Raw genomic sequence first — 13,601 nt, forward strand, 5'->3', positions numbered from 1 at the left:
TTCTAAGATACTCTTGAGTTGATGTACGCCAAGGTGTGAAAAGGGCACGGTGAGGGTGGAGGGTGCGGGCGGAGTAACAGCCAGAGCACTAGTAAGCATGCAGGAATTGACCACTGAAACTGAAACTTTATTCAATTAACTTACCTGAGCAGCAAAAGATGGCACAATGAGAAGTGGAGAAGGCAGGTCCACTCCTCGTAATCTTCACCCTAGCAATGAGGAGTGATACTTCCTTCACCGGAAAGGTGAATTGGGAACCCAGGACTTAACGCTCCAAGTAGCTGGCACAAACTGTGGCTGGGAATCAGAGCCACGCTCCGTTAGTGACCACCGCTCCTTTGGCTGGAGATCACCTCATGAAGCAGTGGGCACTAGCGAGAGGCTGAAGTGTGGTGGGGTATGGGAAGTGGAGGGCTTAGTGGGTAGAGGGGGAACAGGATGGATCGAGTAGAAAGGTTGGACAACCACTACAGATATACAGTATAATATGAAATGTGCTTCATACATGGAAGCTGACTACAGCAATATCATGTGGCATGAATATTCTCCTCAAGTAGAGTCCACCCAAATACTGCTTCCAGCCAAATGAGAATTTGAATATTCTGAATATTACTCTCTATAAACTGGATATTCTCAGTCTGTTCATAAGACCTTGGCTGACAGAGATTACTTGGGATTAACCATTCTACTCTGTAAGGGATTCCATGAGTTTCAGTCACATGAAATAACTCACATTTCCTGTCCAAAATGACTGTCGCCAGCACTAACCATGAACGCATTACAACCTGCAGCTTCAGTGATACCTGTTTGTGTTGTCAGTGTCGGATTCTGGGTGTTCAGGTTAAAATCCATTCTACCTGTGGCCATCTGCTGTAAGCGGGGCACGTCGACAGATGTCAGCCAGGACAGGGACTGCAGGTCACTGGGGAGGTCATCCTCGCTCAGCTGGGACGGGTCAGGGGTCAGGAGGCCGGGTCTGGAAGCAAAGAAATGAAATTTTGAGGAAGGCTACAATCTGCCTTTTATTGCTCTGCGTCAATGCATTGAATTTCATTTAATAAAAAGCTGAGGTGGGGTGGGAGATTGCCAGCACACTCTGAGGACTCTCAATTGTCACTTTAAATCAACAAGTAGATATGTTAAATAATAAGCCTCACCTGAGATACTGCTCTCCTATAACATAATCATAAGTAATATCTCTGCAAACATTCTCCTCTATCCTGTTATCACTTCACTCCTCAATGTCTGGATGATCTTCACACCCCAGTTGAACTACACTTAACTTGGTCCTTTCCCTGCCTATTTTTGAAATGAGTGGGTATTGCCGCAAGGCAGTGGAGGCTGAGATCAGAGTTTTCCTTCTCCCAGCTGAACAATTCTCTTTGAGTGTGCTTTCAAACACCCTCATCTAATTGTGGCACACATACACTGTAAAAGCAACCCTGGTCAACCGACCGCTTGCGCCTTGGATTATGTGGTCTAGACAATGTGTAAAATGTCACTGTGAGCTGTGGCAAGGAGAATGCTTGCTGGAAAATACAGAATCCTGAAATGATTTTCCTTTGTTCCTTCCCTCCAAGGAAAAGCTTACTGGCTCCCACCCTACCTGCTCTCCAAAACATTTGATTGTCATAGAATACGCGGGCCAGAGATCCTGTAAGGTTGTTATAGCCACGGGTAGTAATGGGGCAAGCTCCCACTACCTATTAAATGCTTCCAAAGGCGTATATCTCAAAAATCCTCTGACAACCAAGTCCAGCTCCTGGCCTTCGCATGTGGTTCAGCTACTAAGCCTGAAGGAACCATTTCTACTGACAGGAGAAGGGGCAAAGGCGGGTTACTGGCTCCTTGAAACCAGCCGCTTCAGAGAGTTGGAGCTCATTGGCCATGGTTGGCAGCTCACCTTGGAGAAGGAAAACTCTGATCTCAAACCTCTGCTGCCTTGCAGCACAGGAAGGCTTCAGGCGTAAACCCTGAGGAAATATTTGGAGGTGTAGTCCCTAAGGCAGTTCTACGTTGAGTTCAACACTGACTGGCAACTCCTACGATGCTGCTGATATCAGATTGTATCAATCTCTGCCGTTCCTTTGGATTCATCAACTGCCTGGAGAGGGGGAGCCTGCCACATGGGCAACAGCTTGCTCTCCACATCGTACTGCCCAGGCCTGTGTATCTAGACAGCCATGGTCAACCCTGACTCACTCACACAGTAAAGCAGGATCTCCTAATACTGCCTGATATGGTGTTCCCTTCCCCAAACAGTGTGAGGCACTGACTCCATAACAACATTCTCAGACACACAGTTCACTTCACCACCCTAGGTGGAACCATAGAGAAAGGGGGTACAACAGTTAAAAAGCTGTCATTCTATTCACAGTTATATTTAATTATTACATTCAATAATTTTTGTTTTCAGAAGCAGTTCTGGTAAGTGCATCCACGGTGGACCCCTGAGTTACTGCAGCTTGATAATGGGAATTCATCCTTTCGGAGTTTCATAAATCACTGCTGATCACTTGAAAAGTCACCCTTATCGTATTATGCGAAGGAAAAGCAAATTAAACTCAGACATCCCACCTCTCCCAGAAGTTCTGGGAGTCTCCCACATATTGATAGTGGCTCCCTGATGCTCGCAAATTATATACAATATCCCGGAAATTGATTTTTTTTTGAGAGAGAGCAAGAGGGAGCGCAAGAGAGCGAGCAAGCAAGAGAGAGAGGGAGCACCATGGCAGAGTGTTCCAAAAAAAGAAAATATAAAACGTACTTCACCCCAGACTACACTAAAGTGTACCCCTGCCTAATAGGGGTCAAAAATAATGACAGTGTTGCTCGCTGCACTGTTTGCAACAGTGACTTTTGCCCATGGTGGGTTAAAATGTAAAAGATATGTTGAGGTGAGTTTAACAGGTGTTATTCATTCATTAGCATAGCTAACGTTATTTAAACTAGCTGGTTGGCTGCTGAGGAGCTACTCTTATTGCAGACATCCCACCTCTCCCGGAAGTTTCGGGAGTCTCCCGCAAATTGATGGTGCTACCTCCCTGAAATGAGTTTTTGCAGGGTGGGATGTCTGTAAGCACAAAATGCAGAAGAAACAGCAAATATTATCAATTTTTTTCAAGGGTTCACAATAAGGAAAATCGTGATATTGACAGATTTCTGAGAACAAAACCCCTCGGTAATCTGGGGATGTACTGTACATCTTGCCTTTAATGGGTCTGACATAACAGCCTGATTTATTAGTGTAGAAAACCTCCATCTACAGGGCATTAAACTTAAGCCCTGAAGAACTTTGAACGTACTAATGTTTCTTCAAAGGGAATAGCCCAGGAAATCCTTCCCAAATCTTGTCCTGATACTGCTGCACCCCACTCCGTGACTGGAGGAGTTCCATTAACTTTATTGACAACTTGGGGAAAAAAGTTTAACAAACGTAATTGCAAGCTTGCTAAGTGTTGTAGCCTCAGACTCTGTTTCTTTGAGCTCGGCGAGGGAGGAAGACGAAGGGAAAAAAAATTAAAGTGGCAGTTTGTGTGTCTTTACTACCAGAGAAAGAAAGCAGTTTGAATATTCAAAGGCGAGCCAATTACAGCCAGCCCATGATTAATAACGCACCCACTACTTAAAGAACAATAAAATTAGGGTTGCCATAGCAACAGAAACTAGGCAGTTAGTATTAAGTCATGCAATTCAAAAAAAAACCTGGGGTGGAGGGAGTGTACTATCAGGTGACCCTTGTCCAGTTTTGCAATTGGATAAAATCATAAGACAACAAGAGAGAAATGATTTGAAAGCCAGTTAGACCCATGTCATAGGCAACAGTTGTCTCTTGTATGGTTGGCTGATGGCCCCATTGTCTTCTGAAACGGCTGCTCCACCAGAGGCACGTGGGCCTTTTGTGTCTCTCACTATCCCCTTAATTGCGTTTTTTTTAACTCTACATTAATCTGAGGAAAGGGGTGGGGGCGACAGCAGGCACTTAACAGACACAGAATGCCATCTGCCACTTCAAGGTCTGGCCAAACCACCCATAGGTTTCACCTCAGCCTCTCAATCACTCGGTCTCCTGTCAGGCTGTATATTCAGGGAGGGGAGGTCAGAGCTGACAGCACACATCTTCAGCATGAAGTAAAAATATTGTGTACAAACATGCAGCTTGGTTAATCCACCGGCCCAAACTACTAGTTATTTAAAAAAGGAACATCAATTAGGGCTTAGTCTGTCTGTGCTCTCCTTAAAGGGTGACTAAAAATCTGCCGCCAAGTTTGCTCACTCTAAAGTCCACATCAGTCAAAATAAAGCTCGAATTTTCATTTCACCTTTATTTTCTGCCGTTGTTGTGAACAAGAAGCTTGGCCAAAAAAAAAGCTTTCAGTACTTGACATGGATACGTTCTTCTGAACTTGCCAATTGCATGGTGATTAAACCTTCTCCGCTGCACAATGCTGTGAAATGGTGCCAACAGAGCCAGCGGTTGCTCTGGCCAAGTCTACAGTTGTAAGGGAGCTGTGTTAACCATTATGTGTATTGAGGGGGCAAGCATTGAGCAAGCGAGCTCAGAATCAGAACCACATTCCGGTTTAATATCACCGGACTACGTCATGAAGTTTGTAGTTAGCGGCAGGAGTACATTGCAATTTATAATAATAAAAAACTATAAATTATAGTAATAAGTATACATATATATTTGAAAGTTAAATTAAATAAGTAATGCAAAAAGAGAAACAAATAAGCAATGAGGTGGTGTTCATGGGTTCAATGTCTGTTCGGAAATTAGATGGCGGAGGGGAAGAAGCTGTTCCTGAATCGTACAGCAGCTCCTGTAGCTCCTCCCTGATGCGACGAAGGCTTGTTCTGGGTGACGGGGGTCCTTAATAATGGATGCCGCCTTTTTGGAGGCATCGCTCCTTGAAGATTTCCCGGATGCTGGGGAGGCCTGTGCCCAGTGAGTTTACGTCTTTCTGTAGCTTATTTCGATCCAGCAGTACTGATAACTAGGAGAGTGAGTTAAAGAGTCAGTGTGTTGCTGCACTGCATGCCTCAACCCATTTCCCACCACAGTGCATTGGCTCAGTGGTGAGGTGTCATATGAGCAGCTTTGCTCTCCCTATCCGATGTAGTTGCACTGGTGGCAGTGTGGAGAAAGGAACGAGAAAAAGAATGGGAGAATGAGAGAAAAGAAAGAAAAGCTTCATTTGTCACAAGTACATCCAAAAATACAGTGAAATCCGAGGATGTGCTGAGGGCTATCCTCAAGTCTTGTCACATTTCCATTCCCACAGCTTACTAACTCTAACTCGTACGTCTTTGGAATGTGGGAGGAAACCAGAGCATTCGGAGGGAGTCCACAGGGAAAACATACAAATTTCCTAAATACAGTGGTGGGAATTGAACCCCAGCCAGTGACTGCTGGCACTGGGGTCACAAACTGCTAGACTCACTAGGTTGACCCCAGCCAGTGACTGCAGACACTGTAAACCACTGGGGTCACAAACTGCTGGACTCACTAGGTTGATGTTTAGGGTAAAAACTGAACAGATCAGGCCTGGATTTACTGAAATTTAAAAGAATGTGAGCTGAACATGCTGAAGAGCAGACTGTCCAGAGGGGATTGAGCAGGAAGATTCTGACAAGAATTAGAGAGAATAATCACAAGACAAAGAGACATAGTGAGGAAATTCTTCTCTCAAAGGTTTGTTCATCTTTGCAACTCTCTATCCTCAAAGGCTATGGGTATTGAGTCATTAGATATTAAAGGCTGAGATTGATAGGCTTTGGGGCCAAGGTTTACAGCAAAGGAGACATAAGGGCCACTGTTACAAGAGATGCTAGAAATCCAGAATAATACAGGCAAGGTGCTGGAAGAACTCTGCAGGTTGGGTATCATCTATGGAAAGGAATAAATAGTTGATGTTTTGGACTGAGACTCTTCATCAGGACAGTAAAGGAAAGGGGAAGAAGTGAGAAGGGGGAGAGGAAGGAGTACAAGCTGGCAGGTGATCGGTGAGAGAGAAGGTGGGTGGGTGGATGGATGGGGCGGGATATCAAGTGGGAAGCTAAGAAGGGATAGGTGGAAAAGGCAAAGGGCTGAAGAAAATGGAATCCCTCAGGAGAGGACGGTTTACCATGGGAGAAAGAGAAGGAGAAGGAGATCCAGAGGAAGGTGAGGGAAAGAGAAGTGGTGAGAGGTGAGCCAGAAAGGAGAATGGGGAAAGCGAGGAGGAAGAAATTACCAGAAGTAAGAAAATCAATTTTCATTTCATTGGTTTGGGGGGGTACCCAGATGGAATATGAGATGTTGCCCACCATCATATCAGCTATGGTTTCACTGAGTGGCACTGGGGAGTGGGAGAGCTGTACTATCTCCCCTTGAAATAAATCTCACATTCTTGTGCAAAGCTGATCTGTAAGATAGAAGATCCCGGCTATTGCCTCAGGTCTCCTCAGCAGTAGCTACAGTGTGCCTTAGCTCATTGCCGAGAGTACAGAAGCCAAGCAGAGAGAGGGAGTCATTGCTACATGCAGAAATGGTTTAGGAAAGATATTCCACACAATACCATTGGAAGTTTACAATAAGTAGGTTGAAAATCAGGACACAATACCAGGAAACAGGGTCATGAACAAGGTATATTGGGAATCAGTTCAGTCCTAATTCCACAAGTCACTTAATTGAATCAAACCGACCTCAGTAGTGTATGTACCTCCTGTGCCTTATGAAGTGCATACTGAGTGTATGTTTGTGGCTTTCTGCTGCTGTAGCCCATCCACTTCAAGGTTCAATGTGTTGTGCATTCAGAGATGCTCTTCTGCACACCGTGTGGTTATTTGAGTTACTGTCACCTTCCTGTCACCTTGAACCAATCTGGCCATTCCCCTCTGACCTCTCTCATTAAGAAGGCATTTTCACCCACAGAACTGCCGCTCACTGGATGTTTTTTGTATCTTGCAACATTCTCTACAAACTCTACAGACTGTTGTGCATGAAAATCCCCAGAGATCATCAGTTTCTGAAATACTCAAACCACCCTGTCCGGCACCAACAATCATTTCACAGTGAAAGTCACCTAAATCACATTTCTCCCCCATCCTAATGTTTGGTCTGAACAGCAACTGAACCTCTTGACCATGTCTGCATGCTTATATACATTGAGTTGCTGCCACACGATTGGCTGATTAGATATTCGCATTATCGAGCAGGTGTACAGGTGTACCTAATAAAGTGGCCACTGATTGTAAATTCAGCAGGAGTCATCGCACTAAATGAGATTGTGTTTTGCTAAGTAGAACCAAGGAAACAAGAGAGAAGTTTGGATAAGTACATGGATGGGAAAGGTATGAGGTCTGTAGCCCAGATGTGTGTCAATGGCACGAGGCAGAATAACAGTTTGGCACAGACTGGATTGGTCGAAGAGTCTGTTTCTGTGTTGTACTGCTCTACAACTCTGACTAAGAATCTTGGATATTTTGTTTTCTCAACCTGCTGCCTCAGCTGGGTAGTGTCAAGCAAGAGATCCCAGACACAGTTTCTTCATTTTAGAGATGGCATGTGATGTGGTAACACCAAGAGATGTACATGACGTGGTTTTGCCCAGAGATTGTATGTGACATTGTCTGGCCCAGGGGTGATACATGATGTGGTCATGCCCAGAGATTGTATGGGATGCGGTCATGCCCAGAGATTGTATGTGACGTGGTCTTGCCCAGGGGTGATACATGACGTGGTCATGCCCAGAGATTGTATGTGACGTGGTCATGCCTAGAGATTGTACATGACGTGGTCACGTCCAGAGACTGTACATGACATGTCACGTCCAGAGATTGTATGTGACGTGGTCATGCCCAGAGATTGTACGTGACGTGGTCTTATCCAGGGATTGTACGTGACGTGGTCATGCCCAGAGATTGTACATGACATGTACATGCCTAGGGGTGGTACATGACGTGGTCATGCCCTGAGGTCATACTTCCTAATACTGTCAAAGTGTTTTTATTCCAGTGCTGTTACCACATGGACTACAGTAAGTGCACAGGGTGATCTGAATATTGAAGGAATAATACTGTACTTTGTAATAAAACTGTAGGTGATGGAATCTGTAAACTGTAAACACACCCACTCTTTCCCCAGTTTTGGGGAAGGATTACTGACAGAAAAATGTTGACTGGTTTCTCTTTCCACAGAGGCTGGATTCTTCCAGCAGTTCCGTTTTTGTTGCATTGTCTGTTGCAAGTATATTAGTGCTTGAGATTCCAGAATAAATTGAAATCTTGGAGGGTAAGAAATAGAAGGCTGGTACCTGACAGCTGTGATTTTAATAAATATCAACCTCTTAATACCTTCATAATCATTGTTTTTCATTTATTGCTCCCAAGTAGTCTTCTTTCGCTTTCCATTAACACTCTCTTGAAAACAAACTGATCTTTCCCCAGGTCCTACTGTGGAACTATTCTATATCATTCTGTCTACATGATTAAAAAGATATTAAAATCACTATTCCAACCTTGTTCCAATCTTGCTCCTCTGCCATCATAGGCCTTAATCCTGCTGCCCCACTTCTTAATGATCTAAATGTGGATTGTAGCAGGAGAAAGAATCCAAAGTAGATTGGGAAGGTCTCAGATAGACAATTCACTTCACCACTCACAACACGCTGGAGGAACTCAGCAGGTCAGGCATTATCTCAGGACCGAAACATTGACTCATCGTTTCCACAGGTGCTGCCCGACCTGCTGAATGCCTCCAGTGTGTTGTGAGTTTTGCTTTGACCCCAGCATCTGCAGAGTATTTTGTGCTTATGTTTCACTTCACCACGCTGGGCAGAACCATGCAGAAAGGGGGTACAACAGTTAAAAGGCTGTCATTCTATTCACAGTTATATTTAATTATTAAGTTCACTGGCTTCCTGAAGTTCAAAGTCAATTTATTGTTAAAATAGATATATGTCACCATATACAGCCTAGAGATTCATATAGTAACATACACCATATGTACTTTAATAGTAAATTGACTTTGGACCTTGAACTTCAGGAAGCCAGTGAACTTAATTTATTGTTCCACCATTAGCAGCCATCCTGAGTCCTTAAGTATGAAGTCCACCTCCCCAAACTCCTCTGACTCTTATATCTTATAATGCTCCATTAAACTTTGACTAAATGTTCTGATTTGGAGAGCAGAAAATCTCTTAGGAAGTTTCACTGAGGCTGCAGTAGGAGCAACTGACAAATGACAAGAACCAACTCTTGCAAAGTCTGCAGGAAGCCTGACTACCTTCTCCACTCCTCAGTTGTATGGGACTGAGCTGCCAGTTTCTGTCACCTGTAAGGGCAAACAAGTGGTGGGGTATAGTAACTTTCAAAGTAGATTCAATACCAAAAGCAACCTGCACAAAATGCTGGAGGAACTCAGCAGGTCGGGCAGCGTCTATGGAAAAGAGTAAACAGTTTTCGTTTCGGGCCGAGACCATTCTTCAGGACTGGAAAGGTAGGGGGAAGATGCCTAAACAAAAAGGTGGGGAGATTCTTAATATCTTCTGTTAAGATCCATGTTTACTAAGGGGTGACAGTGTAGACTGGAAGTTTTACTCCCATTACTGCTTGGATTAGAGGGCACGTGCTACCACAGAAGGCTGGATTGTTTTCTCTGGAGCGCCGGAGGCCGAGAGGAGATTTGATTGAAGTTTACAAGATTATGAAAGGCATAGATAAAGTGGACAGAGAGTATCTGTTTCCCAGGGTAGAAATGTCTAACACCAGAGGGCATGCATTGAAGGTGAGGGGGTAGGGTCAGGGGGGATGTGAGGGGAAAGCCTGGAAGACTCTGCCTGGTACAGTGGTAGAGTAAATGCATCAGTGACTTTTAAGAGATGTTTAGATAGGCACCTGAATGTGAGGAAGATGGAGGGATAGGGACATGGTGTGGGTAGGAGGATTAATGTTTGAGCATCTTTGATTTACTCTTTAGCTGGTTTGGCACAACATTGAGGGCTATGTTCTCCTCTATGTTCTCTCAGATGACTGCACCAGCAGGCAGTCAGATTATATACATACAAAGATCAATGGTACTTTCCCAATCCATCTGCTTGATACAGGAAAACTTGCAGGCAAATTATAATTCTCATGCAATAATATTACTCTGTAGATGGTTAATGACTTAAAAATCTCACTTGGCTTAGCTCTAGCTTGGTCCCTGGAGTGTTATCATTATATAGTCATGGGTTATTAATGTCAGAGCAATAGGGAGAGAGTGAAGCACAAAAGATGCAGGAGGAGGGGAACTCTTTAAATCAAGTTCACACTTACATTCTCAGGAGCAGGTCCACTGTTGGAGTTTGTCCAGTGAAATGAAAGACCAGCATTCATTACACTTCCCTATTGACCTCGGGAAGATGGTGACTGGCCAGTGCCTGACCTTCGAACAGTCACTGAATACTTTGCCCATTCCCAACATGGTGACGTTTCATTATTCCAGCATTACCTGTTAGTGCAAGTACTGTAATAGATGCAGTTCCCCAAAAGGAGATGGACTTTTCATTTTCCAGAACAGGTTCCACACCACCAGGTTCAGGAACAGTTATTACCCTACAACCGCCATATTCCTAGACCATCATGGGTAACTGTGAACTACAAACTACAGTCTAAAATCTACAGACTCTTTCAAGGACTCTTTCATATTCTCAGTATGGTATTTACTTGTACAAGTTAGCTTCTTTGCACATTGATTATTTGTCAGTCTTTGCTTATGTATAGTTTTTTTGCAAATTCCATTGTATTTCTTTATTTTCCCCTAAATTCCTGCAAGAAAATTCATCTCAAAGTAGTACAAGGCAGCCTTGATAATAAATTTTCCTTTGACTTTGACTAACTCAACTATCTGCTAGCTGATGAACAGTGATAATAATTCACTCACATAGGCCAACTTTAAGCCAATCCCCTTGTTGGTTATTTTGGATGAAATATTTCCTGGGATGGCAGAAAAAAGTCTAAATTTAAAAACCAACTTTCACATCTGTCTTCCTCACAAAAGCTTGGTGGACAAGGTCTTATCTGGGTTGTGCTTTCCTCCACCATTCTAGAGGTCCTTTTACCTGACATCCTTGGGGATTGAGGGAGCTCCACTCATTGGTATGGGTACCAGGCTGTTCTCCAACCCAAAGGGTCAAGGGTTCAAAGCAGACATTCCAATAACAGGAATCAATCTTACACTGAGATTCAAACCAAGATCCCTTGGAATGTTGATTGACCCAACCACTTGGCTAAGGAAATATCTCTTCCCAGCTTGATTTTCTCCTCAGGGGGTGTTCTCCTGATAATACGGGACATTTCATTCATTCTCCAAGGCATCATGGAATACTGTATTGTTGATTGTTCCCCAGCTCAGAGTTGCTACTTTGCCACTATTATTCAAATTCAAAGTAGATTTATTATCAAAGTACGTTTATGGCACCATATACTACCCAGAGATTTATTTTCTTGCAGGCATTCACAGTAGAACAAGAAATACAATAGAATCAATGAAAAACTACACACAAGCAAAGACTGACAAACAGTCAATTTGCAAAAGAAGACGAACTGTTATTATGATCAAACCTGGAATCTCTCTTATTAATGGTTTATTCCACACTATTCATTCGTTATGTTTCATGTTGTATGATGTAGGCAATCATAGTCTTTCCATGACCATGATTGTTCTTGGCAAATTTTTTTAACGGAAGTGGTTTACCATTGTCTTCTTCTGGGCAGTGTCTTTACACACACCAGCAAGTGATCATCAGAGGAGTTCCAAGGCTTTGCTCTTCAAATCTAACTGAATGAATTCCAGTATTTTACCTTGATACCTTAGCCCAGGAGATCTTGTTGACTCCGACTGTGAGTGCAACTGAATTAATATTCAGATCATAAGACACAGGACAAAATTGACCCATTCGGCCCAAAGAGAGGCCCATGTACTGTATATTCCATTGATTAGCGTCATCTTACATGTGTGTGTATGTCCATCAAACTCAACCCTCCACCAAGGCCTTCACTAAATCGCTTCAATATCCTTTGCGCTAATGTGTGAGTGCCAAGCTAAAATCAAATACAAAAGACTGACCTAACCAAGTTGCCAGTGGTTTTGATTTATGAAACACAGACTGATGCCCACTGACACTGAGGTGCTGACTGAAAGTGTAAATGAGAGGGGATAATGCAGCAAACACTACATTTCTGAGCCTGGCTTAGAATCCATTTGCAAAGTGAGGGTGCCAGCTTCCTGCCTCGATATTCTGGCTGAACTGAAACTGGGCCCTTTAAACAAGGACAGGTGAGAGGTGTGGTGGGAGGGCACTCAGGACCATCAACCAACATTATATCACAGTTTAAAGTAAATTTTATTATCAAAGTACATACATGTCAATGTGTACAACTGTGAGATTCATTTTCTTGTGAGCATGATCAATAGACCTATAGAATAATAACGATAACAGAACCAATTAAAGACCACTCAACTAGGGCATCCAAACAGACTGCAGAAGACAACAAGAAGAGATAATAAATAAATAGATAGATAGATAGATAGATAAATAAGCAAACAAGCAAGTAAGCAATAAATATATTTAAAAAAGCATGAGATGAAGATCCCTTAAAAGTGAGTCCATAGGTTGTGGGAACATTTCAATGATGGGGCAGGTGAAGTTGAGTGAAGTTACTCCCTTCGGTGCAAGAACCTAATGGTTGAAGAATGGTAATTGTTCCTGAATCTGGTGGTGTGAGTCCTGAGGCTCTTGTACCTTCTTCCTGATGGCAACAGTGAGAAGACAGCCACAAGATCTCAGGCATCACTAAAACTGTATCAGTGGCCAAGTCTGGATTAAGGTACACTGGCATGCAAAAGCAAGAATGCTTGATTCTGATGCTGGATAAGGTCACTACCAATGATATTACCCACTGTTAAGCTCACAGAAATAAAATGAGATAGACAATTGTACCAAGACACATAAAACCAGAGGCAACCAGATGTAGTACAGTGCACCATATTTTATGATTTCTAATACAGTAACTGAATATATTTACTGTTGTAAATGGACTAATGAACACTGGATAAACATTCAGTCTTCATTGGTGCACAGAAATGAACAACTTGCAGAGAGGAAAAAACTTCTGCAAGTGCTGGAAATCCAGAGCAACACACACAGCGTGCTGGAGGAGCTCAGCAAGTTAGGCTGCATCTATTGGTGGGGAAGAAACAGTCTACGTTTCAGACCAGAAATGTTGACAGCTTATTTCCATCTGTAAACGCACCCCAACTTGATGAGCGTCGCCAGAATGCTGCGTGTGTTGGTGCAGAGAGGACACGCAGCCAGAGTAGCAAACTGTAATACTCCAACAATTACCTTGACTATGGACTGGTCCCTCAAAATATTTTTTGTAAGTCAATAATGTCTGAATGATATTCAAGTGACATGGAGGCTTAGAGAAGAGCTTTGAAATTTTCAGGTGACACAAAATGTAGGAACAGAGCAAGTAGAGAAGGCTGGTGGAACAGATGAGGTTTGACAGAGGAGGATCACTGCAGAAAAGAGGAGATAATACATTTGGGTTGGAAGGAATGAGGAAAGGAAATA

The 13,601-nt window shown here is 43.2% G+C and overlaps 1 protein-coding gene across 2 annotated transcripts in view; it reads right to left on the reverse strand.

The window, feature by feature from the left end:
* foxn4 (forkhead box N4) overlaps positions 1 to 13,601 on the reverse strand; it is a 57,500-nt gene that overhangs the window by 31,395 nt on the left and 12,504 nt on the right. Inside the window, exon 3 of one of the 2 annotated variants that reach the window (XM_072247571.1) lies at positions 858 to 976. In XM_072247571.1, the coding sequence (XP_072103672.1) occupies positions 858 to 976 (119 nt within the window). Of the gene's footprint in view, positions 1 to 803; positions 977 to 13,601 lie in introns of both variants that reach the window. The other variant, XM_072247570.1, reaches the window with a different exon arrangement.

The sequence above is a fragment of the Mobula birostris genome, chromosome 31 (genome assembly GCF_030028105.1).
Source record: "Mobula birostris isolate sMobBir1 chromosome 31, sMobBir1.hap1, whole genome shotgun sequence".
Classification (NCBI taxonomy): domain Eukaryota; kingdom Metazoa; phylum Chordata; class Chondrichthyes; order Myliobatiformes; family Myliobatidae; genus Mobula; species Mobula birostris.